Source organism: Palaemon carinicauda, chromosome 2 (assembly GCF_036898095.1).
Source record: "Palaemon carinicauda isolate YSFRI2023 chromosome 2, ASM3689809v2, whole genome shotgun sequence".
NCBI lineage: Eukaryota > Metazoa > Arthropoda > Malacostraca > Decapoda > Palaemonidae > Palaemon > Palaemon carinicauda.
Window position 1 is genome coordinate 196408904 of NC_090726.1, and position 27345 is coordinate 196436248.

General features: G+C 43.5%; 1 protein-coding gene across 1 annotated transcript in view; it reads right to left on the bottom strand.

Moving 5' to 3' along the window:
* Positions 1 to 1408: 1408 nt before the first annotated feature.
* Positions 1409 to 27345, bottom strand: part of LOC137622823 (galactosylgalactosylxylosylprotein 3-beta-glucuronosyltransferase P-like) — a 71152-nt gene continuing 45215 nt past the window's right edge. Inside the window, exons 5-8 of the mRNA XM_068353407.1 lie at positions 26629 to 26725; positions 25909 to 26022; positions 18419 to 18592; positions 1409 to 1831 (exon numbers count right to left, since the gene is read on the bottom strand). Coding sequence (XP_068209508.1) covers positions 1718 to 1831; positions 18419 to 18592; positions 25909 to 26022; positions 26629 to 26725 — 499 coding nt within the window. The 3' untranslated portion in view covers positions 1409 to 1717. The remainder of the gene's footprint in view (positions 1832 to 18418; positions 18593 to 25908; positions 26023 to 26628; positions 26726 to 27345) is intronic.

Consider the following 27345-nt stretch of genomic DNA (forward strand, 5'->3'; position numbering starts at 1 on the left):
CATACCTAGTGGTTGGAATTAACAGCATACCGAGTACTGCACTAGGTACAGTACTGGAAGGAAAAGTCTGGGAAAATCTCAATTAAAATGAAAATTAAGAGAGAAGCTGTGATGAAAAGGAGCTTAAATGGCTTTCTAACTGGTTGAGTGGTCTATAATTAATGCCATAAATATAAACTACTTAAGTGTAAAGATCAAAAGAGTAGACCTATGGTAGTACAGCAATTATCCTACCTTTGTATCATTCAATGAATAATGCTGCTTCTATGCTAATCAATAACATTAAATTAAATCCTTTTAGTTGTTAAGTAAAATCCTAATGTATTCAGTTATTAGTTTTCATTCAACATACGTTATGTGAAGAAGTCCTAATGCATGCTCCTGGATTTATGGAATTTGGACCACGTGGCCGAGAGCTGAGACCAGGTAGGCTCTTCAATACCGATGTGCAACATTTGGAAAAAGCTGTAGTTGCACCATGAAGTAAATGACAGAGGAGGTTGGACACCAAGGAATAAAAGTGATGTGAAAGGCTAAAAAAAGTGGATGCAGAGTGGGACCAAAGGAGGGTGCATATGTTTCAGTAAAACATACAGTGTACCGTGCATGATGCACTGACGGCACTACACAACCCTCTAAGGGTTACATGTGATTTCCTTTAATATCATCCAATAAAGTATTAACAAAACCTGAAGACATTTCTGTAAAACCTTGATTATATTTGAACATCTGAGGTTATTAATGGTTTGCATTAAACTGACTATTTGAAATGGACCTAGTCTATCAGATTATTAACCCTTTTTTAATCAATTCACTAATTACACTTCAGATCTGCCATTCGTTAAATCCATGTATTTCAAAGTTTCATTAATTTCATACAGTACTACAGTACCTTCCAACTTAAGATGCTTCAAGAATTTGGTTGTCTAATGTTACAAAAATTGATGAGCAACAAAGACCTAATAAAATTTTGTGGAGGTAATTAATGTCACCATCACAACGCTCAGAGAGGAAACATTTTCTCAGTTCCCCAAGGCTGGAAAAATATGAAAAGTAACAAATACTATGGATAAAAAAAAATTGAGAAAACATTGTCAGACTCTACCTTAACCACAGTATGTCAAGGACATGTGTAAACACTTTTAGTACATCCAGCAATGAAATCAATATCCAGCATAACTTACATACCTGCAGTACCACAATAAACTTGATTACTCAAACGAAAAAATACAGAGCAGGACAAATAAATCACAAAAGTGCAACCCAATTCTATTGTATAATACAGTGCTCTAAAACATAACCATTTGAATAATACTTCAACTTCATCTCTACTCTTTATTTACTTTCATACATTACAACAAACACAAAAAGAAAATCTAGAGCACCCTACAAATACTTTATGACACATTACATTCAATCAACAAGAAAATTAACCTCTTGGAAAAAAACTACAGAAATTTTTATGAAAACCAAATCCCTCTACTTTCAACAACAAATATAATAAAAGAAAAAAAAATCACTACTTAACCAAAAACTAATTAGGTATATAATATACATACACATGAAGGAGACACAATGAAGACAAAATATTTGTATTAGAAATACGAACAGTATCATATAATGATGAAACCTATAAAAATTTCTCAATATACAAAACCAATAACGACTGCTCCAAACTAACCAATACCACCACTACGTAATAACTTTCAAGTCTTAATCACCTAAGTATATTCCTGTAAAGATCAACAAGATTTGTGTCAAAGTCCGCATGGGTCACATGTTCCATTTTTGGTGTGCCTGGTTTATGAGTCTTCGTGTGCCATACTAAAACCTGAAAATAAAAAATATACAAACTTACTTAGAAATTTCTACGCGAGTACAAATACAATACTGAATACTGTAGTTTAAATTAATTTTCAAATCTCTATTCTCTATTATTATTATTATTATTATCATTATTACTTGCTAAGCTACAACCCTAGTTGGAAAAGCAGGATACTACAAGCCCAGAGGCCCCAATAGGGAAAATAGCCCAGTGAGAAAAGGAAACAAGGAAAAATGAAATATTTTAAGAACAGAAACAACATTAAAATAAATATTTCCTATAAAATTTTTAACAAAACAAGAGGAACAGAAATTAAGATAGAAAAGCGTGCCGAGTGTACACTTAAGCAAGAGAATATATTGGGCAATTTACAGATTAGCACATAAAACAAAAATCATTCTGAATTGTAGTCAGCTTTGGCTTGGCCTTAAGTAGTTAACGCAAAGTTGATTGGGGAGGAAAGTAAAGGAAATGTTGCAGTATTGCCAGTTTTACCTCAATTTTCTCACTATGAAATATTTCCTATGATATAGTTATCTCAATCTAATGAAAGGTCACTTTAGTATGCTATTAGAGAGTTACTATGTTGAATTCACATCAGCTTTTCAAACAACACAAAGCTAATTTCTATTGAACTAATTGTTTCTCGAGAGAGAGAGAGAGAGAGAGAGAGAGAGAGAGAGAGAGAGAGAGAGAGAGAGAGAGAGAGAGAGAGAGAGAGAGAGAGAGAGAGAGAATACGTTGAACGATTAGGATAATTTTTTAACTGATGCCGATTCCGTCCCTCGTAACTTTTCTACACAGGTAAGCATCTAAAATTATTGTAAGTTAAGAGCAAAAATTCAGTTTAAATTTATCAGATCATACTCATTCAACACCAGCATTAAAACATGCAAAAGTGTTTGGGGAATAATTAAAAACTGATGAGCTTCATAATCTCAAACACAAAAATTACTCGAAATAGTGCGTGAGGATCAAGAACTTGCCCTTAAACAGTTCAGGAGAATACTAAAATCTAAAAATTTTATACTGTACTTTAAAAGTAATAAATATACATAACACAGTACAGTATATTAAGTGAAACATTTACCATATTCAATTAGTAAAGGAAAACCAGTCATTAACTTTAAAACAATATGGAAATACCTACAGTCTCATTTTTAGTTATACAAATAATTCACTCCTAAACAGTAATACTGCACGTATAAAAGTATTAAATAAATTGACGAACTTAACTCAGGAAAACAAAATTAGTGATAGAAAAGTAGCAATGACCTGAAGACCTGATGAAACTTAGCTCAGATAAATTTAGTAATATAAAAGTAGAAATGGGAACCTGAAGACCTGATGGATATTATGTGCATGCTATAACATACTGGAGTCACCTGATGACTTTATTCTATGGTGGAATGAGGTGTCTAGAAATTTGCACAACAAATAAAATAGAATAAACTGAGGAAATGGAGAGGTGGGGAAAAAGTCATGTATATTAAGGAATTTTTATAACTAACATATAAAAGATGTGGAGAAGATAGAAGAACTACTACATTTATGTTACCTTGAGCACACACTATAGTGACTATAGATTGTAGAATAGGTTTTGAAATGAAAGTAAATCAAAATGATGTGAAGCCATGACCTGAATGAAATGTAAGTAACTAATGAACTTGAGTACAGTACTAAAACAATAAAAGTATCTCATTAATAAACTGAGCAAATGTTGTACTGATTGCTTAAGACCTTTATTACTATGCAGTGCAGACATGAACACTGATAAAGAGAAGGAAGACTCTGAAAAGAAATGACAAGTGAATATTATAATTTTAGCAGCTTTACAGTGAGAAGATATTACAAATGAAGAAACTAAGGACAGTAGAACCAGACAACTGGAAAAATGATATTTTAATTATAAAATAAATTTTTGAATATACTTACCCGGTGAATATATAATAGCTGCAACTCTGCGGCTCGACAGAAAACACACTCAAAAAACTCGCGAGCGATCGCTATGAAGGTTGCGGGTGTGCCCACCAGCGCCAACTGTCGGCCAGATACCACTCTTGTATGTAAACAAAACCTTCAATTCTTCTCGTCCCGCTGCGTCTCTATTGGGGAGGAAGGGAGGGTCATTTAATATGTTATTTTTATTAGTAAAATAAATTTTTGAATATACTTACCCGATAATCATGTAGCTGTCAACTCCGTTGCCCGACAGAATTCTACGGGAGGGATACGCCAGCTATCACAATACTAGAAGGGGGTGTACTCACCAGCGCCACCTGTGGCCAGGTACTACAGTACTTCTTGTTGACACCTCCTCAATTTTTCCTCGGTCCACTGGTTCTCTATGGGGAGGAAGGGAGGGTCAATTAAATCATGATTATCGGGTAAGTATATTCAAAAATTTATTTTACTAATAAAAATAACATTTTTCAATATTAAACTTACCCGATAATCATGTAGCTGATTCACACCCAGGGGGGTGGGTGAAAACCAGTGTACAAGATTAAAGGATAGCTAAGTATCCCGTATTTCATATAATCAGTTATCTCAAAATAACAATGAAATAATAAGTACCTGGTAAGGAAGTCGACTTGAACCGTTACTCTGCCTTTTTTAAGTTCGTCTTCCTTACTGAGCGCAGCGTTCCTCTTAGGAGGCTGAATCAACTCTAAGGTGCTAAAGTATATAGGGCTGCAACCCCTACTAAAGGACCTCTACACAACCTCTAACCCAGGCGCTTCTCAAGAATGAATTGACCACCCGCCAAATCAAAAGGATGCGGAAGGCTTCTTAGCCTACCGTAACAACCATAAAAACAACAATAAAAGCATTCAAGAGAAAGGTTAAAAAAGGTTATGGGATTAAGGGAATGTAGTGGCTGAGCCCTCACCTACTACTGCACTCGCTGCTACGAATGGTCCCAGGGTGTAGCAGTTCTCGTAAAGAGACTGGACATCTTTAAGATAAAATGATGCAAACACTGACTTGCTCCTCCAATAGGTTGCATCCATTATGCTCTGCAGAGAACGGTTTTTATTAAAGGCCATCGAAGTAGCTACGGCTCTCACTTCGTGGGTCCTTACCTTCAGCAAAGCAAGGTCTTCCTCCTTCAAGTGAGAATGGGCTTCTCTAATCAGAAGCCTTATATAATACGAAACCCCGTTTTTGGACATGGGCCTCGAAGGTTTCTTGATTGCACACCATAAGGCTTCTGACTGTCCTCGAATAGGTTTTGACCTATTAAGATAAAATTTCAGAGCTCTGACAGGGCAAAGAACTCTTTCTAGCTCGTTACCTACCATGTTGGAGAGGCTAGGAATTTCAAACGATCTAGGCCAAGGACGTGAAGGAAGTTCATTCTTAGCTAAGAATCCGAGCTGTAAAGAACATGTAGCAGATTCGGATGTGAACCCAATGTTCTTGCTGAAGGCATGAACCTCACTGACTCTTTTAGCTGTTGCAAGGCAGACGAGAAAAAGAGTCTTGAGGGTAAGGTCCTTGAAGGAAGCTGACTGGAGAGGTTCGAACCTAGGTGACATAAGGAACCTTAAGACTACGTCTAGATTCCAGCCTGGAGTGGGTAAACGACGTTCTTTAGTAGTCTCGAAAGACTTAAGGATGTCTTGAAGGTCCTTGTTGGAAGAAAGGTCCAAACCTCTGTGGCGGAGAACTGAAGCCAACATACTCCTATACCCTTTAATCGTAGGAGCTGAAAGGGATCTCTCATTCCTAAGATGTAATAGGAAGTCAGCTATTTGGGTCACAGAGGTATTGGTAGAGGAAACTGCATTGGCTCTACACCAGCTCCGGAAGACTTCCCACTTGGATTGGTAGACTCTACGAGTGGATACCCTCCTTGCTCTGGCAATCGCACTGGCTGCCTCCTTCGAAAAGCCTCTAGCTCTAGCGAATCTTTCGACAGTCTGAAGGCAGTCAGCCGAAGAGCGTGGAGGTTTGGGTGCAACCTGTCTACGTGAGGTTGACGTAGAAGGTCCACTCTTAGAGGGAGAGTCCTGGGGACGTCGACCAGCCATTGTAGTACCTCTGTGAACCATTCTCTTGCAGGCCAAAGGGGAGCAACCAGCGTCAGCCGTGTCCCTTCGTGCGAGATGAACTTCTGAAGGACTTTGTTTATGATCTTGAACGGTGGGAATGCGTAAAGGTCGAGATGGGACCAGTTCAGCAGAAAAGCATCCACATGAACTGCTGCTGGGTCTGGAACTGGGGAACAGTACAAAGGAAGTCTCTTGGTCATGGAGGTGGCAAACAGATCTATTGTCGGCTGACCCCACAAGGTCCAAAGTCTGTTGCACACGCTCTTGTGGAGGGTCCATTCCGTGGGGATGACCTGATCCCTTCTGCTTAGGCGATCTGCTGAGACGTTCATGTTGCCCTGAATGAACCTCGTAACTAGGGTGAGGTTTAGACCTCTTGACCAAATGAGGAGGTCCCTTGCTATCTCGTATAGGCTCCTCGAATGGGTCCCTCCTTGCTTGGAGATGTAAGCCAAGGCTGTGGTGTTGTCGGAGTTCACCTCCACCACCTTGCCTAGCAGGAGGGACTTGAAGTTCAATAGGGCTAAATGAACTGCTAGTAGCTCCTTGCAGTTGATGTGGAGCGTTTCCTGTTCCTCGTTCCACGTTCCCGAGCACTCCCGTCCGTTCAAGGTCGCGCCCCAGCCCGAGTCCGATGCATCCGAGAAGAGATGAAGATTGGGGGTCTGAATCGCCAACGATAGGCCCTCCCTGAGAAGGAGATTGGTCTTCCACCACAAGAGAGTGGTCTTCATCTCTTTGGTGACTGGGATAGAGACTGCTTCGAGAGTCAAACCCTTGTCCCAATGAGCTGCAAGATGGAATTGAAGAGGGCGGAGGTGGAGTCTCCCTAGCTCGACGAACAGGGCCAACGATGAAAGGGTCCCTGTGAGACTCATCCACTGTCTCACCGAGCAACTGCTCCTCTTCAGCATGCTCAGGATGCAATCTAGGGCTTGGCTTATCCTTGGGGCCGATGGAAAAGCCCGAAAATCCTGACTCCGAATCTCCATTCCCAGGTACACAATGGATTGGGAGGGAATGAGCTGGGACTTTTCTAGATTGACTAACAGACCCAGTTCTTTGATCAAGTCTAAAGTCCAGTTGAGACTCTCCAGACAGCGACGACTCGTGGAGGCTCTCAACAGCCAGTCGTCTAAATAAAGGGAGGCTCTGATGTCCGATAAGTGGAGGAATTTTGCTATATTCCTCATCAGATGCGTAAACACCATAGGAGCTGTGCTTAGGCCAAAACACAGGGCTTGGAATTGGTAGACAACCTTTCCAAAAACGAATCTCAGGAAAGGTTGGGAGTCTGGATGAATAGGAACGTGAAAGTAAGCATCTTTCAGGTCCAACGAGACCATCCAGTCCTCCTGCCTGACCGCTGCTAGGACCGACTTCGTCGTCTCCATCGTGAACGTCTGCTTGGTGACATAAGCATTGAGCGCGCTGACGTCCAGCACCGGTCTCCAACCTCCTGTCTTCTTGGCCACCAGAAAGAGACGGTTGTAGAAGCCCGGGGATTGATGGTCCCGGACTATAACCACTGCCTTCTTCTGTAACAGGAGCGACACCTCCTGGTGCAACGCTAGCCTCTTGTCCTTTTCTTTGTAGTTGGGAGAGAGGTTGATGGGAGATGTGGTCAGAGGGGGTTTGCGGCAGAATGGTATCCTGTAACCCTCCCTCAGCCAACTGACAGACTGGGCGTCTGCACCTCTCTTTTCCCAGGCTTGCCAAAAGATCTTGAGTCTGGCGCCTACTGCTGTCTGGAGAGGAGGAGAGTCAGTTTTTGCCTTTAGAAGCCTTGGAACCTTTCCTAGACTTGCTCCTGGAAGAGTCTGGACGGGAGCTTCCACGGCTGGGGGCTCTACCACGAAAGGGCGGAATAAACCTCGTAGCAGGAGTATCAGCCACTGGGGTGCGATAAGTCCTGGGGACTGAGGTAGCAACCTTAGTCTTACGAGCTGATGAGGCCACAAGATCATGGGTGTCCTTTTGTATCAGGGCCGCAGACAAGTCCTTAACAAGCTCTTCAGGAAACAGGAACTTAGAGAGCGGAGCGAAAAGGAGTTGAGACCTTTGACAAGGTGTGATGCTGGAGGAAAGGAAGGAACAAAGCTGCTCCCTTTTCTTAAGCACTCCTGACACAAACATCGAAGCAAGCTCGCCAGATCCATCCCTAATAGCCTTATCCATGCAGGACATTAAGAGCATGGCTGAGTCCTTGTCCGCAGGGGAGGTCTTCTTGCTAAGGGCCCCCAGGCACCAGTCTAGGAAATTGAACATCTCAAAGGCTCTAAATACACCCTTTAGGAAGTGATCTAGATCGGAGAAGGTCCAGCAAACCTTAGAGCGCCTCATTGCTGTTCTACGAGGAGAGTCTACCAAGCTTGAGAAGTCGGCCTGGGCAGAGGCAGGTACTCCCAAGCCTGGTTCCTCTCCTGTGGCATACCAAACGCCCGCTTTAGAAGTGAGCTTAGTCGGAGGAAACATAAAGGAAGTCTTTCCTAGTTGCTGCTTAGACTGCAACCACTCCCCTAAAATTCTTAACGCTCTCTTAGAGGACCTTGCAAAGACGAGCTTAGTATAAGATGACTTGGCTGGCTGCATGCCCAGCGAAAACTCAGATGGCGGAGAGCGGGGGGTAGCAGAGACAAAATGGTCTGGGTATACCTCTCTGAAAAGAGCCAAGACCTTACGAAAGTCAATAGGAGGCGGAGAAGACTTGGATTCATCCACGTCTGATGAGGGATCCAGGTGTGCAACCTCATCATCAGAAACCTCATCACCAGAGTGTAGCGAAGTGAGAGGTAAGGTATGCTGAACAGCAGACTCAGCACGAGCGGGAGCAAAAACGCTTGTGGTTTCATCCTCAAGTCTCTGCTGCTGAGGCAACACCTGAGGCTCAGGCTGCAAAGGCTGGTCAAAAGAAGTAGCAGAAGGTAGCCGCATGGGTGGAGGAGGCTGACTCCTGGCATGAGTGTCTTGCCTCAAGGGTTGCGCTTGCTGTAAGGTGAGCGGATGCGCAGTAGCAAGTTCCTGAGGAACGAGTTGAGGTTCCTGAGGTGTGAGCTGTGAGAGTTGGGGTAGAGGCTGCGCAGAACGCATAACTTGTCTCGCGAGTTGAGGTTCCTGAGGCGCAAGGCTAAGGTGTTGAGGCTCCCGCCTTGAGGAGGGTTGAGGTCGCTGCAGCGAGAGCTGAGGTGTCTGCCTCATGGATGGGAGAGGTTGTTGTACCTCAAGAGAGTGTTGCCTCACTGGTGGAACCGCAAGTGGAAGCGGAGGAAGTAAGGTATAAGCTTCCTGTTCCCATTGCTGAGGTTGCCTTAAGGAAGGCGGAGGTAGCTGCACACCACTGGAAACTGGTAACTCAGTACGTGGTAAGGTATCCTGAGGAGCCTCAACATCGTACGCCTGGCAGGCAGGACTGCGGTTAGGCGGAGCGATCGCAGGAGGAGGTGTAACCTTCTCAGCCTGACACTCACGCATCAAGACCGCAAGTTGTGACTGCATGGACTGCAGTAGAGTCAACTTGGGGTCGGCAGACACTAAGGTCTGCTGAGGCAAAGCCTTAACAGAAGAGATCTGTTGCGGCAGCACCTTACTCCTCTTAGGAGGAGTGCCTTCAACTGATGACTGCGGCGAGTCAGAGCTGATCCAATGACTGCAGCCAGGTTGTAGAGCTCTTGAGGTCTGGACTCTGCGTTTGAGAGGTCTTGAGACCTGAGTCCAACGTTTCCTCCCTGACAATTCTTCAGCAGACGAGTAAAAGACGGGCTCAATCGTCTGCGGGTGGGGGTGACGGTCTCTGGAAGACACGCCCGCAACCACCGAGGATACTTCTGTGCGCCGATCAAGGCCTGCCGAACCCTTTTGCCCTTCGACATTGCTTCTCCCCTGGGCTTGGGAGCTTGCAAGAGGTCCCGGACTGGGAGGACGACTGGCACGCACAGAAGTACCCTCACGCACCACACTGACACTGACACTAGCACTTGGCACTGCACTGACACTAGCACTCGTCACAGCACTGGCACTATTACCACCCACTGCACTCTTGACCTTAAGTTCCTTGACTTCGGCCATAAGAGACTTATGATCACTAACCACCGACTCCACTTTGTCACCTAAAGCCTGAATGGCACGCAAAACAACAGACATATCAGGTTGAGGGCAAATAGTAGGTTCGGGGGTAGCCACTACAGGGGGAGGAAAAGGTAGGGGATCATGAGGTGAGGAAAAAAGTGAAGAGCGAGAAGAACTTCTAACTCTCTCTCTCTCTAACTTGGTTGAATACTTAAGAAATCGGACAAAATCAAGTTCCGAAAGTCCGGCGCATTCCTCACATCGATCTTCCAACTGACAGGGTCTTTCCCTACAGTCAGAACAAGCGGTGTGAGGATCTACCGAGGCCTTCGGAATACGCCTATTACAAGACCTACATCGTCTATGGGGTGGGGCTTGTGAAATGTCAGACATCTTGAATCAAAGAGTTAGCCAAGTGGGGATTCCAAATCAAGCAAAAAGATCGTTAACCATTAATCAGTCTTAATAATAGCTATCTAAGCTAATATAGAAGTTTTCCAGTAAAGCGACAGCCGAAATCTGAGAGAAATACTTCACCAAAAGCCGTGAAAATACTCCAAGATCATAAGCGTATCCCAGAACGTCTTGCCGGAAGCACGACAGAGGAAAAATTGAGGAGGTGTCAACAAGAAGTACTGTAGTACCTGGCCACAGGTGGCGCTGGTGAGTACACCCCCTTCTAGTATTGTGATAGCTGGCGTATCCCTCCCGTAGAATTCTGTCGGGCAACGGAGTTGACAGCTACATGATTATCGGGTAAGTTTAATATTGAAAATTATATATTCACCGGGTAAGTATATACAAAAATTTATTTTATAATTAAAATATCATTTTTAAATATTTAACTTAGCCGGTGAATATATAATAGCTGATTCACACCCAAGGAGGTGGGTAGAGACCAGAGTTAATTATGTTTACAGCGTATAAGCTAAGAGTTTTTTCATTTTGACAGTTATCAATATAACAAAACCAAAATATATAGGTACCTGGTAAGGAAGTTGACTTAGACGATTACTCTGCCTTGTAAGTCTGTCTTCCTCACGGAGCCCAGCGATCCTCTTAGGATGCTGAAAGACTCCCAGGAGCTGAAGTATCAAGGGTTGCAACCCATACAACAGGACCTCATCAAACCCCTAATCTGGGCGCTCTCAAGAAATGACTTTGACCACCCGCCAAATCAACCAGGATGCGAAAGGCTTCTTAGCCTTCCGAACAACCCATAAAACAATAATAAAAACATTTCAAGAGACAGATTAAAAGGATATTGGAATTAGGGAAGTGTAGTGGTAGAACCCTCACCCACTACTGCACTCGCTGCAACGAATGGACCCAGTGTGTAGCAGCACTCGTAAAGAGTCTGGACATCTTTTAAGTAAAATGACGCGAACACTGACTTGCTTCTCCAAAAAGTCGCGTCCATAATACTTTGCAGAGATTTATTTTGCTTGAAGGCCACGGAGGTTGCTATATCTCTAACTTCGTGCGTCTTAACCTTAAGCAAACATCGGTCTTTCTCATTCAAGTGAGAATGAGCTTCTCATATTAAAAAAATCTGATAAAATATGACAAAGCATTCTTTGACATAGGCAATGAAGGTTTCTTAACTGAGCACCATAATGCCTCAGATTTCCCTCGTAATGACTTAGTACGAGCTAAATCTAACTTAAGAGCTCTAACAGGACATAATACTCTTTCCAGTTCGTTGCCTACGATCTCTGATAAGCAAGGAATATCAAAAGATTTAGGCCAAGGACGAGAAGGCAGTTCATTTTTGGCCAGGAAACCAAGTTGAAGTGAACAAGTGGCTTTTTTCTGTAGAAAAGCCGATGTTCTTACTGAAGGCATGAAGTTCATTGACCCTTTTAGCCGAAGCCAAGCACACTAGGAAAAGTGTCCTGAGGGTGAGATCCTTCAAGGAGGCTGAATGTAATGGCTCAAACCTGTCTGACATGAGGAACCTTAGGACCACGTCTAAGTTCCATCCAGGAGTTGCCAAACGACGTTCCTTAGAGGTCTCGAAAGACTTAAGGAGATCTTGGATATCTTTATTGTTGGAAAGATCTAAGCCTCTATGTCAAAAGACCGAAGCCAACATGCTCCTGTAGCCCTTAATCGTGGGAGCTGAAAGGGAGTGAACCTTTCTCAGATGTAAAAGAAAATCTGCGATTTGGGCTACAGAGGTACTGGACGAGGACACAGATGCTGACTTGCACCAGTCTCGAAAGACTTCCCACTTCGACTGGTATACTCTAATGGTAGCAGCTCTCCTAGCTCTTGTAATCGCACTGGCTGCCTCCTTCGAAAAGCCTCTAGCTCTTGAGAGTCTTTCGATAGTCTGAAGGAAGTCAGACGAAGAGCGGGGAGGCATTGATGGACATTCTTTACGTGGGGCTGACGTAACAGATCTACCGTTAGAGGAAGACTTCTTGGAAAGTCTACCAGCAATTGAAGTACCTCGGTGCACCACTCTCTCGCGGGCCAGAGGGTAGCAACCAACGTCAACCTTGTCCCTTCGTGAGAGGCGAACTTCTGCAGTACCTTGTTGACTATCTTGAATGGTGGGAATGCATATAAGTCCAGAAAAGACCAATCCAGTAGAAACGCGTCTATGTAGATTGCTTCTGTATCTAGGACTGGAGAGCAATAGATTGGAAACCTTTTGGTCAACGAGGAGGCAAAGAGGTCTATGGTGGGTTGACCCCAAGTAGCCCAAAGACTATTGCCCACGTCATTGTGGAGGGTCCATTCCGTGGGTATCACGTGGGTATCTGCCAAGACGTTCAAGTCCCCCTGGATGAATCTCGTCAACAGGGAGATGCCTCGAATTCTTGACCATAAGAGAAGGTCCCTTGCGATCTCGAGCAGCGTGAAGGAGTGTGTGCCTCCTTGCTTGGAGATGTACGCCAAAGTTGTGGTGTTGTCTGAGTTGCCTCTACCACTAAGTTTCGAAGAAGCCTTCTAATATCATCAAGGCCAAGTGGACTGCTAATAGCTCCTTGCCGTTGATGTGCATGCTCTTCTGACTTGAGGTCCACAGACCCGAGCATTCCCGACCGTCCAGGGTCGCACCCCAACCCAAATCCGACGCGTCTGAGGACAACACGTGGTTTGGGTTCTTGACTGCTAGGGATAGTCCCTCTCTCAGACTGATATTGCTGTCCCACCATTTCAGGCATGCCTTTACTGGTTCGGAGACTGGGAATGATACCGTCTCTAATGTCTTGTCCTAGTTCCAGTGAAAGGCTAGATGGAACCGGAGAGGCAGAAGGTGTAGTCTCCCTAGTGAGACAAACTGCTCCATGGATGATGGTCCCTACGAGACTGTTCCAACTCCTGACTGAATAAACGTTTCGTTTCAGCATTAGTTGGACTTCGAGCAGGGCTTGACTGCGAATCTCCATCCCCAAATATAGAATAATTTGGGATGGGATCAGTTGGGACTTTTAGGTTGACCAAAAGTCCCAACTCCCTGGCCAGACTTAACGTCCAATGTAGATCCTGCAGACAGTGAAGACTGGACGATGCTCTGAGAAGCCAGTCGTCCAAGTACAGGGAGGCTTGGATCCCCGATAGATGGAGGGATTTTGCCACATTCCTCATGAGCCTCGTAAACACGAGAGGCGCAGGACTGAGGCCAAAACACAGGGCTCGAAACTGGTACCCCACATTCCTGTAAACAAACCTCAGAAACGGTTGGGAATCCGGGTGTATAGGAATGTGGAAGTATGCCTCCTGAAGGTCGAGAGAGACCATCCAGTCGCCTTCCATAAATGCTGTCAAGACAGCCTGGTAGACTTCATCGTGAAGTTTGTCTTGACAATGAACACATTGAGCGCACTTGCCTCTTACGTACTCCTGCAGTGAACATGGCTGCCAAATCATGGAGCCATCCCTGAGGGACTTGTTCCTGCAGAGAACGTGGCTGTCAGATCATTGGAGCCATCCCTGAAAGCCTTGTTTATGCATGACATAATTGTACAGCAAAACTTCAAAGGCTCGAAAATAGCTGTGAAGTCGACCTGTAAAATCTTGGAGCGTCTCATGGCCAGGCGCCAGGGAGAGTCTATGAGGTTTGAGAAGTCTATCTGGGCAGAGGCAGGAACTCCCAAGCCGAGAACTTCTCTCGTGTCATAACAGACTCTCGCTCTATAAGCCAGTTTAAAAGAAGGGAAAGCAAAGGCTGTCTTCCCCAAACTCCTCCTGGTGATAAACCAGTCGCCTAGCAAACGTAAAGCTCTCTTAGAAGAGCGAGAGAGCACTAGCTTATAAAACAACGGCTTCGAAGTAGCTAGGCCTAGTGTAAGCTCTGACGTTTAGGCGAACGAGGAGCAGCAGTTACAAAAAGATCCGGACAAAGATCCTTAAAAATCAGCATGATTTACAGTGAACCCTCGCTACTTCGCGGTTCGACCATCGCGGATTCACCACTTCGCGGATTTTTTCCATAACCCATATATATACAGTAACATATATACATATATATGTATGCATGTATTTATGTATATATGTATGTATGTATATATGTAGGTATGTATATGTGTATACATATATATATATATATATATATATATATATATACACACACACATATATATATATATATATATATATATATATATATATATATATATATATATATATATATATATATATATATATATATATATATATATATATATATATATATATATATATATATATATATCTATCTAAAGTAGGAAGATGTGATGTAGTTCTAAGGGAATAGTATGGGAAATATGTCTGGGTAACAAGCAAAGCTCTACCTCCAGTTTTTTTCTTCATTATGATCAGAGATAAATGTAAACAAAACATTGGTTGCCATTTTTTAATGTGCTTTTTAGCGTGTTTAGGAAACGCATGATATAAAATTGCCTTTAATATTTGTGCCTGTTTTAGTTTAGGGTACTGTAGTACATGCATTAAGTGTTCTGTACATTAAAGGGTAGTTTGTTAACAGTACTACGTACAAGGGAAGGTTTTAAAAGTCTGAATATACATGTTGAATAAATAGGTAAATATGGTGTCACTACTTCGCGGATTTTCACCTATCGCAGCCGCGACTGGAACCTATCTACCGCGATAAACGAGGGTTCACTGTATTTAAAGTCCATAGAGGGCTAAGCAGCTTTAGGCTCCTCTCCGTCTGACAGAGTCCTCAAGGGAATATCAGTAGGAGGGGGAACAGCAACTTCCTCATCTGAAGGAACCTTGTCTGATAATAGCCGAGTCTCAAGCAAGGGAGAGACCTACCGTGGTGGCAATGCTTTAAAAGCAGAGTCCACACGCACTGGTGCATTAGTAGCTGACCAGGACGCAACGTCATGTAACTGCTTGACAGTCTGTGAACTGTCAACAACAACAGGTGCGTGAGACCAGGACGCAACGTCATGTAACTGCTTGACAGTCTGTGAACTGTCAACAACAACAGGTGCGTGAGGACGCACAGCGTCCACTCGAGACTGCTTTGACCGCCTAGACTGAGCAGTCAAAACAACTCTAGAATGCGGAGGTTGACGCTCAGCGTCAAAACAAGTCAACTCCGATTGTTAGCGAACGTCCTGAACGTCAACAGGAGCATCAGCAAGTGGCCTAACGTCCAAATGTGGCTGAAAATCCACACGAGACCGCATCGAGTGTGGTTCTAAACAACCTGACTGACGTGACTTGGCTACGCCAACGTCAACAGGACGCACAAAGGAACGTTAGGGTGGCTGAAGGCCAGGATCTCGATGAGATAAACGGCTAGGCTCAACGGACTTATCGGCAGAATAGTCTTCCATAAGGGAGGCAAGCTTATTCTGCATGTCTTGCCGTACAACCCATTTAGGATCAACGGGAATGGTTGCGGTAAGAGACGAGGGTAACGTCTGTGACCGCAAAACCTTGCCTACAAAAAGACTCTCGGAGTCTGTGTTACGCTTTTGTTAGGCGGCGAGCAGTCTTCCGATGACTGCATAGGGTCAGAGCTGTCCTAATGGTTAAAACCAGGACGCTAGACCTGTCCTGAAAGGACTGACTTTCGCTTAAAGGGCCTCGAAACCTTGTTTCACGGTTTCTTATGCAAAAAGCCTTCGGATGACGAGGAGAAAATCGTCTCTCTCGCCTTATGGTAGGGGTGATCTTGGTAAGATACACCTGATACCATAGAGGGAACGTCTGTTCGCTGATCAAGGCCTCTCGAACCCATAAGTCGTACGACATTACTTCTCCCCTGGGCTTGGGAGCTTGCAAGAGGTCCCGGACTAGGCGAACGACAGGCACGAACAGACGAACCCTCGGTCGCAACACTGATAACACTTTGCGCAATATCACTTTATCACTACGATTTTCTGTTTTGCACTTATTTCACTGAAATCGAATTTTTTAACAATTCACATTAGGTATGAATAAAACTGATTTCTACCTGAAGCATGCAATTCTACCCTCATCAAAAGGTTGTAATTGCGTCAGTCGTATAATGTAAGCACATTAATACCAGCAAAAAACAGTAAACATATTTTAAGATAAAAAAAATCAGTGGCTGGGGAAGAGACTAAACACTAGTTCATTCAAAACTACGTTTTCAATCTCTCACCATACATTGCCTTGGGACGAGAATAAAAAAACTAAAAACGTTTTATCCTTTCTCCCCGTACAGAGACTAGGGACGATAGTAACTCGAGAACAACGTTACCCGCTTGGGACGAGATAAAGATCGGAACGTTTTCTCTCCTCTCTCTCCCTCCGTCTCTATCTCTCTCTCTCTCTTGATTTCGCACCTAAGAGAAGAGCCCACTTACGTTTCGTCAAAAAAACAGATTATTTGACCAAAGGAAAAAACTGAAAGGTTTTTCAATTAAAAAGTTCCTTTAAAATAGAATTTAAAACATTTAAGCTTTGAAAGAAGAATGAACAAAACGTCAGAATCGATTTACTCTTTCTGCAAAGTGAAACCGTGATTCTCTCTCTATCGTAACGATAGAGCGCAAACTGCGTAGCATAAATAAACTAAACGTTAGTTCATCTTTGAAACAGTACGAAGACTATTCAAAGAAAATCTTTCATAAAATATCTATTAAAAAATATTCATTTAATAAGTTTTAAATCATTAGCTCTTTAAAAACTATTTACGATTGAAAGGGCTCAATGTTGTTTAACTTCGGTTTCCAAGTTAGGACCGCCTACTCTCAGGAAAGGTCGCATATAAACAAATCATTAAAATTTATTTTGATGATTATTATAAATGGAAAGCTAATCGAAGAGGCCTAATAAAGGTGGTTGAGATATAAAATATATAGAGGAAAATCTATAATTAATTTATAACGTGATAAGATAATTGCTAAAAGCCTAAACACACTTCCGTACTGAGGGAAGGGTCGGCCATTTAAAAGTCAAGGAAAGTCCAAAAAACAATCCAAAGTCATCAAAAATTAAATCTATCCAAAAACGAGTTCAAGATTTAAGTTGAAGATAAAACACCTGTATTGCGAAAGCTCAAACCAAAATGAAGTACTTCACCAAATATGTTAAGAAAACTCCAGGTTCTACAGCGAGTATGAATACGTCTTGTCGTCAACGTCGACAGAGAAGAATTGAAGGTTTTGTTTACATACAAGAGTGGTATCTGGCCGACAGTTGGCGCTGGTGGGCACACCCGCAACCTTCATAGCGATCGCTCGCGAGTTTTTTGAGTGTGTTTTCTGTCGAGCCGCAGAGTTGCAGCTATTATAAATTCACCGGCTAAGTTAAATATTTAAAATGACAATTCTCACAGCTTTAGGATGTTTGGACAAGTAATGACACAGGATAAGGAAGAATTATTCAAAACAGAAGTAAGTATAGAACTAGTAAGACAAAAACCAGTGGGATGACCTTGTAAATAATGGGGGAAAAGGGTACTGATAGGTCCTAGACAGGTTGGAAATTCTAATAAAGGTCAAAATAACAAGATAGAGAATAGAATTAATTCTAATAGCCAGGCCTTCTCCATCACGAGGCTCAATACTACGCAGTACTCTAGAAGTTTCATTCCAGCTGTTACCAAGTTGTGGAATGATCTTCCTAATTGGGTGGTTGAATCAGTAGAACTTCAAAAGTTCAAAGTTGGAGCAACTGCTTTTTTGTTGACCAGGCGGACATGAGTCTTTTTATAGTTTATTTATGACATATTTGTTTTTGATGTTGTTAATAGTTTATATATGACATGTCTGTTTTGACGTTGTTACTTATTTTAGAATGATTTATTGTTAATTTGTTCTCTTCATTTATTTATTTCCTTTCCTCACTGGGCTATTTTTCCCTGTTGGAGCCCCTGGGCTTATAGCATCTTGCTTTTCTAACTAGGGTTGTAGCTTGAATATTAATAATAATAATAATTTGTCTAGCATCCCTATGGCAAAATCTTTTATGAAAACATCAATCATTGATAAAAACATTACATTTTCTGTAATTTCTTTAGCTTTTTCCTTACCTGCGTGCAACCCCACGCAAGAGGTTCTAGATCGTCCAGTTCGATTCTCAGATGTCTGAGAAAACCATCTTCTAAGTATGATAGTCTTAGAGGTATGGTAGCATCGGGATTAGCGTGCAAGACACGAAGATTGACAGCAAAGCCTGCCATGTCCACAGCAAATTTTCTGCCACCCTGTAATGAATAGTATATCAATTACATATCCAAAATGAGTACAGCATTTGCAGATAAAATAAAAACTATCATAGCAGAAGTCAGCGTTGCACATTCATATGACTCTCTCAGGAAAAAGAAAACCTAGCTAATGCTACACCATTTGAAGTAATGAACGTATCAAGACTTTCTCCTCAACAGCAAAATAAAACCAAACATAAAAGTTCTCTAAGATAAAATGTTATTTTTATTAATAAAATAAATTTTTGAATATACTTACCCGGTGATTATATAAGCTGCAGCTCTGCTGCCCGACAGAAAAACTCTACGTTCAAAATCCGCCAGCGATCGCTATGCAGGTAGGGGGTGTACTTCAACAGCGCCATCTGTCGAGCAGGTACTCAGTACTCAATGTAAACACAGAACTCAATTTTCTCCTCGGTCCACTGGGTCTCTATTGGGGAGGAAGGGAGGGTCCTTTAATATATAATCACCGGGTAAGTATATTCAAAAATTTATTTTATTAATAAAAATAACATTTTTCAATATTAAACTTAGCCGGTGATTATATAAGCTGATTGACACCCAGGGGGGTGGGTAGAGACCAGCATTAATTGTTTACATTATTATGAGCTAAGGATTTTGTATTTCATTTTAGCAGTTATTCAAAATAACAAACATAAAATAAATAAGTACCTGGTAAGGAAGTCGACTTGAACAATTACTCTGCCTTTTTTAAGTACGTCTTCCTTACTGAGCCTCGCGATCCTCTTAGGATGCTGAGCGACTCCTAGGAGCTGAAGTATCAAGGGTTGCAACCCATACTACAGGACCTCATCAAAACCTCTAATCTAGGCGCTTCTCAAGAAAAGAATTTGACCACCCGCCAAATCAACCAGGATGCGAAAGGCTTCTTAGCCTTCCGGACAACCCAAAAAACAACAATAAAAAACATTTCAAGAGAAAGATTAAAAAAAGGTTATGGAATTAGGGGAATGTAGTGGTTGAGCCCTCACCCACTACTGCACTCGCTGCTACGAATGGTCCCAGGGTGTAGCAGTTCTCGTAAAGAGACTGGACATCTTTAAGATAAAAAGACGCGAACACTGACTTGCTTCTCCAATAGGTTGCGTCCATTATACTCTGCAGAGATCTATTTTGTTTAAAGGCCACTGAAGTTGCGACAGCTCTAACTTCATGTGTCCTTACCTTCAGCAAAGCATGGTCTTCCTCATTCAGATGGGAATGAGCTTCTCGTATCAACAGTCTGATATAATAGGAAACTGCATTCTTTGACATAGGTAAAGAAGGTTTCTTAATAGCACACCATAAAGCTTCTGACTGTCCTCGTAAAGGTTTAGTTCGTCTTAAATAGAACTTAAGAGCTCTAACAGGGCATAAGACTCTTTCTAGTTCATTTCCAACCAAATTTGAAATGCTTGGAATATCGAACGATTTCGGCCAAGGACGAGAAGGTAGCTCGTTTTTGGCTAGAAAACCAAGCTGTAAAGAACATGTAGCCGTTTCAGATGAAAATCCGATGTTCCTGCTGAAGGCGTGTATCTCACTGACTCTTTTAGCTGTTGCTAAGCAAACGAGGAAAAGAGTCTTTAAAGTGAGATCTTTAAAGGAGGCTGATTGTAGTGGCTCGAACCTTTCTGACATAAGGAATCTTAGTACCACGTCTAAATTCCAACCAGGTGTAGCCAAACGACGCTCCTTCGAGGTCTCAAAAGACTTAAGGAGGTCCTGTAGATCTTTGTTGTTAGAAAGATCTAAACCTCTGTGACGGAAGACTGCTGCCAACATGCTTCTGTAACCTTTGATCGTGGGAGCTGAAAGAGATCTTTCCTTCCTCAGGTATAATAGGAAGTCAGCTATTTGGGTTACAGAGGTACTGGTCGAGGATACTGATACCGACTTGCACCAGTTTCGGAAGACTTCCCACTTCGACTGGTAGACTCTAAGAGTGGATGTCCTCCTTGCTCTAGCAATCGCCCTGGCTGCCTCCTTCGAAAAGCCTCTAGCTCTCGAGAGTCTTTCGATAGTCTGAAGGCAGTCAGACGAAGAGCGTGGAGGCCTGGGTGTACCTTCTTTACGTGTGGCTGACGTAGAAGGTCCACTCTTAGAGGAAGAGTTCTGGGAACGTCCACCAGCCATTGAAGTACCTCGGTGAACCATTCTCTCGCGGGCCAGAGGGGAGCAACTAACGTCAACCTTGTCCCTTCGTGAGAGGCGAACTTCTGCAGTACCTTGTTGACAATCTTGAACGGGGGGAATGCATAAAGGTCTAGATGGGACCAATCCAGTAGAAAGGCATCTATATGAACTGCTGCTGGGTCCGGGATTGGCGAGCAATAAATTGGGAGCCTCTTGGTCATCGAGGTTGCAAAGAGATCTATGGTAGGTTGGCCCCATGTGGCCCATAGTCTCTTGCACACATCCTTGTGTAGGGTCCATTCTGTTGGAATGATTTGACCCTTCCGACTGAGGCAATCCGCCATGACATTCATGTTGCCTTGAATGAACCTCGTTACTAGAGAAAGGTTTAGATCTCTTGACCAGGTGAGGAGGTCCCTTGCGATCTCGTACAACGTTATAGAATGGGTCCCTCCTTGCTTGGAGATGTACGCCAAGGCCGTGGTGTTGTCTGAGTTCACCTCCACCACCTTGCCTAGAAGGAGGGACTTGAAGCTTTTCAAGGCCAGATGAACTGCCAGTAGCTCCTTGCAGTTGATATGTAACGTTCTTTGATTCGAGTTCCAAGTTCCCGAGCATTCCCGACCGTCTAATGTCGCACCCCAGCCCGTGTCCGATGCGTCCGAGAAGAGAACGTGGTTGGGGGTCTGAACAGCCAGGGGCAGACCCTCTCTGAGGTTGATGTTGTCCTTCCACCAAGTCAGTGATGACTTCATCTTCTCGGAAATGGGGATCGAGACCGCTTCTAGCGTCTTGTCCTTTTTCCAGTGAACAGCTAGGTGAAATTGAAGGGGACGGAGGTGCAGTCTCCCTAACGAAATGAACTGTTCCAGGGATGAAAGCGTCCCTATCAGACTCATCCACTGTCTGACTGAACATCGGTCCTTCTTTAGCATGTTCTGGATGCATCCTTGGGCTTGACTTGTTCTGGGGGCCGACGGAAAAGCCCGAAAAGCTTGACTGTGAATCCCCATCCCTAAGTACACTATAGTTTGGGATGGGACCAGTTGGGACTTTTCCATATTGACCAGGAGACCCAATTCCTTGGTCAGATCTAGAGTCCACTTTAGATTCTCCAGACAGCGACGACTGGAAGAAGCTCTTAGAAGCCAGTCGTCCAAATAGAGGGAGGCTCTGATATCCGCTAAATGCAGGAATTTGGCAATATTCCTCATCAGCTTCGTAAAGACAAGAGGAGCCGTGCTTAGGCCAAAGCACAGGGCTTGAAATTGGTAGACAACCTTTTCGTAAACGAACCTCAGAAAAGGTTGGGATTCTGGGTGGATGGGGACGTGAAAGTAAGCGTCCCTTAGGTCTAAAGAGACCATCCAGTCTTCCTTCCTGACCGCTGCTAGAACAGACTTTGTGGTCTCCATGGCGAACGTCTGCTTTGTGACAAAGACATTCAGCGCACTGACGTCTAGCACCGGCCTCCACCCTCCTGTCTTCTTTACCACTAAGAAGAGACGATTGTAGAAGCCCGGGGATTGATGGTCCCGGACTTTGACTACCGCTCCCTTTTCTAGTAAGAGAGACACCTCTTGCTTCAAAGCTAGTCTCTTGTCCTCCTCTCTGTACCTGGGAGAGAGATCGATGGGAGACGTTGCTAGAGGGGGTTTGCATACAAACGGGATCTTGTACCCTTCTCTGAGCAACTTCACAGATTGTGCATCTGCGCCCCTTTTCTCCCAGGTCTGCCAGAAGTTCTTGAGTCTGGCTCCCACTGCTGTCTTTAGAAGGTGGCAGTCAGACTCTGCCCTTAAAGGACTTGGTACCTTTCTTCTTCCCACATCTCCCTTCGGCACGAGCACCTCCTCTGCTGGAGGCTCTGCCACGAAAGGGCGGAATGAATCTGGACGCTGGAGTGTCCATCCTGGGTCTAGACAAGGTAGGCAAAGGGGTGGCTTTGCGGGCAGAGGACGCAACCAGGTCATGAGTGTCTTTTTGAATCAAGGATGCAGCAATCTCCTTTATCAACTCCTCTGGGAAAAGGCACTTTGAGAGAGGAGCAAACATAAGTTCCGATCTCTGACACAGTGTAACTCCAGCTGACAAGAAAGAGCAAAGATTTTCCCGTTTCTTGAGGACCCCGGAAACGAACGAAGCCGCAAGCTCACTGGATCCGTCACGTATGGCCTTGTCCATGCAGGACATAATGAGCATGGAAGTTTCCTTGTCAGAAGGGGAGATCTTCCTGCTCAACGCTCCCAAACACCAATCCAAAAAGTTAAAAACCTCGAAGGCTCTGAACACTCCTTTCAACAGATGGTCTAAGTCTGAAGGAGACCAACAAATCTTAGAGCGTCTCATGGCTAGCCTGCGGGGAGAGTCTACTAGACTTGAGAAGTCGCCCTGGGCAGAGGCAGGAACTCCCAAGCCGAGAACTTCTCCCGTGGCATACCAGACGCTCGATCTGGAAGAGAGTCTCGCAGGGGGAAACGTGAATGCTGTCTTCCCAAGGTTCTTTTTGGACTGCATCCATTCTCCCAACACTCGTAAAGCTCTCTTAGACGAGCGGGCGAGGACGAGCTTCGTAAAGGCAGGCGCGGATGACTGCGTGCCTAAAGCGAACTCAGATGGAGGAGAGCGTGGGGCCGCAGAAACAAACTGATCAGGATACATCTCCCTGAACAGTGCAAGAACTTTCCTAAAGTCCAAGGAGGGTTGCGTGGTCTTGGGTTCGTCGATGTCCGTATGCGGGTCGTCAATGTGTGCAGCGTCGTCATCATCAGAGAGTCCATCATCTGAAAACTGAGGAGGAAGCGGCAAAGGAGTAGGAATCGGCTGGTCAGCTGAGTCCGGCAGCACGGGTGCATGCAAGACTGAACCGGACGCAACGTCATGGAACTGTTGCCCAGTCTGTGAACTGGCAACAACCATAGCAGCGCGGGGGCGCAAAGCGTCTACTCCAGACTGTCTAGTCTGCTGTGGGCGAGTAGTGGTAACCACACTGGGTTGCGGAGGTTGACGCACCGCGTCAAAACAAAACAACTTAGGTTGTTGTTGTAACTCGCGAACGTCAACGGAAGGTTCCGTGCGTCGCTGAACGTCAACATGCGGCTGGCAGGGTACACTGGAACGCATGGGTGGCGGGACTCTCACAGCTGGAGTGCGGGAGAAGGTAGCCTCAGCGTCCACTGGACGCACAACCGTGGGTGGTTGTAGGCTAGAGGTTGGTGCAGCGTCAACCTTCTCCGCACGAAAGTCCTGCATCAATGACGTTAACTGTGACTGCATGGTCTGCAGCAAAGACCACTTAGGGTCTACAGTAGCAGGTGCGGCAACAGACGGTGTTACTGCCTGATGCGGTACCGCTTTGCCTCTCTTAGGAGGTGTGCAGTCATCGGAAGACTGCAGCGAGTCCGAACTGACCCAGTGGCTACAACTGGGCCGTTGGACTTGCGCGGAAGGGACCGACTTGCGCGGAAGGGACCGACTTGCGCGGAAGGGACCGACTTGCGCTTAAGAGGCCGCGAGACCTTGGTCCATGGTTTCTTTTGAGAAACCTCTTCCGCAGACGAGGAATAAATGGGCTCTCTCGTCTTCGTGTGGGTGGGGCGATCTTGGTTAGATACGCCCGAAACCACGGAGGGAACGTCTGTTCGCTGATTAAAGCCTCTCGAACCCTTTGGTCGTACGACATTGCTTCTCCCCTGGGCTTGGGAGCTTGCAAGAGGTCCCGGACTGGGAGGACGACAGGCACGAACAGACGAACCCTCAAGCGCAACACTATCTACAACACTTTCCACAACACTACCACTCACTTTGTCACTACCCACTGCACTCTTACACTTCAACTCCTTGACGTCTGCCATGAGTTGGCCACGGTCACTCGCCAATGACTCGACTCTCTCACCCAGAGCCCGGATGGCACGCATCATATCTGCCATCGAAGGCTGTTGAGTGCTAGAAGGGGGATCAGGAGCAACCACTACAGGGGAAGGAACAGGTTGTGGGGCATGAGGAGAGGAAAAATCAACGGAGCGAGATGAACTTCTCCTGACTCCATCTCTCTCTAGCCCACGTGTGTATTTCTGGAATTCGATGAAATCGAATTCCGAAAGCCCAACGCATTCCTCACATCGATCTTCCAATTGACAGGTCTTATCCCGACAATTGGAACAAACGGTGTGAGGATCGATAGAGGCCTTCGGAAGACGCCTTGAACAGTCCCTAGCATTACATTTCCTGAACTTAGGGACTTGAGAAGGGTCAGCCATCTTGAATTAGTCAAAGGGGAATTCAAAATCTATCCAAAGTCGTCAACAAATAATCCAAAATCAATAAAAGAATGCAAGGATGTATTGAAGATAACGTCTGCAAAGCGAAAGCTCAAAACTAGAAATGTGTACTTCACCAAAATATGTGAAAACCAATCCAGCAAGCAACAGCGAATTTAGCAGGTCTCGCCGGTGGCACGACAGAGAGAAAATTGAGTTCTGTGTTTACATTGAGTAATGAGTACTTGCTCGACAGATGGCGCTGTTGAAGTACACCCCCTACCTGCATAGCGATCGCTGGCGGATTTTGAACGTAGAGTTTTTCTGTCGGGCAGCAGAGCTGCAGCTTATATAATCACCGGCTAAGTTTAATATTGAAAAAATTAAATTATACCAGGTTGATCACTACTTATGCTGATGAATACCACAGTCATTATTCAACAGACCCTTTCAAATCTTACATATCTGTAACGATGACCTTTAATAAAAATTAAAAAATTACTAACCCAATTTTAAGAACAGACTTAATGAACTTACTTTATCTACCCACTTAAATAAGAATCTTCTAACAACTGACACTAACAATACTGTATACTGTACGGTAACTACCAGAATGTGACAGTTCAAGAGTGCCAGCCAAGATAGCAATTAAATTATAGAAGCTTATCAGATGAAATTTCACATAAGATGCACCTGTATCAATTAATAATATCTTTCTACTCACTTAATATTTCTTGGTCATAAATAAAAAGTACAAATATAAGTCAGCCAAGATGACTGATTGGAATTATACAAGACAAAGAATGAAAAGGATAGGAAATAACATAACTGCAGAGGTTCCTATCAATATGAAGAAATTAATTAGCTTATAAAAATTCGATAGAAGTGGTCAGTTAACTTGGATTTGCAGAACATTACCTGGAAGCCATCATGAAACCCAACCACTTTTCCATCCCTGATGACTGGCGAACTGATTCCCAAACTAAGAATCATCCCAACAGGAAACACAGACACTTTCTTTGTACTTCTCATCTGTACGAAAAAAAAATACATAAAAATACATATTACACAAGACCATGCATCATTTTAACCACATAATACTATAGTCCATTTCTTTTAGCGATGCATATTTACACCGACTCGCAGCGGTGCCCTTTTAGCTCGGAAAAGTTTCGTGATCGCTGATTGGTTGGAATTATCTCGTCCAACCAATCAGCGATCCGGAAACTTTTCCGAGCTAAAAGGGCACTGCTGCGAGTCAGTGCAAATATGCATCGCTAAAAGAAATGGACTATAGGTACTTTTCTATCCTGTAACTTCTCGCATCTTCTCGACCTATATTTCTACAAGCATTGCATGATTTGCACTGGTTTCATAAACTTTTAAGATTACTCTGTTCAGCTACAATAATAAAATTTTAAATAGTGTGAAACAGTCATTTTCATATAAAATGTCAAGTTAGATAATTAATTCAGAATGCACTAAGTCACTGCAAGTAACATTTCACGTTAATTACATCTTTACATAAGAGGTTTATTCACAGACACTGGTTGAAATGGCTAGAAACTGATGCCATGTATCACATAAAGTTCTTTAAACAACTAAAAACTGGATATCTAATTAAAAAAAGATGATTACCTGTTCAAACAGTCTTATATCGTAGCTATTATCATCATCAGCAAAATAAAGGACACCCTCTCGCGCATTTTCTCTTAGCCAACGGATTCCTTCTCTCCTGTAATGTGAGCAAAGATGTTACCATACATCAATGTTCCCTTAAAAAAGTAAAGAATAAATTGAATTCTAACCCAAAAATAAGGTAGATCAGGAACAAAATTTGGTAATAGTTTTTCAAATAGGATGTTTTCTTTTAAAGACGTGTGCAAATAACAGTAGTGTATATCCTACAAAATTCATTATTTCAAAGTGTTGTCCAACATAACTGCAAAAACACAGTGCACAAACAGACATTCAAAATGAATGAGATATAAACTGAACTGCTTTCCTATTGATTCATACTATTAACAAGACGATGTTAAGATAGTTCTAATCACTTTCCAAACTGCTAGCCAAGTAGACAAACATTTTGTATAACTTTTGTATCTTCCTCTTCTTAACAAAATTTCTTTTATAATACATACAAACCAGTTTAAGTTTAATTTTGGCTTAGTTCCTTTCATTCTTTATTAGTCAAACATAGCTAAACAAGCAAATTCTTACAACACGAGTCGTGCAATACATGTACAGAATAAACATTCAACCTTCTATTCATTATTGGGAGCCACTTGTACTGAGACAGTGTAATAGTGGTTATTAAATAACTTGAGGTGAATATACAGTGTGAATATATGAGAG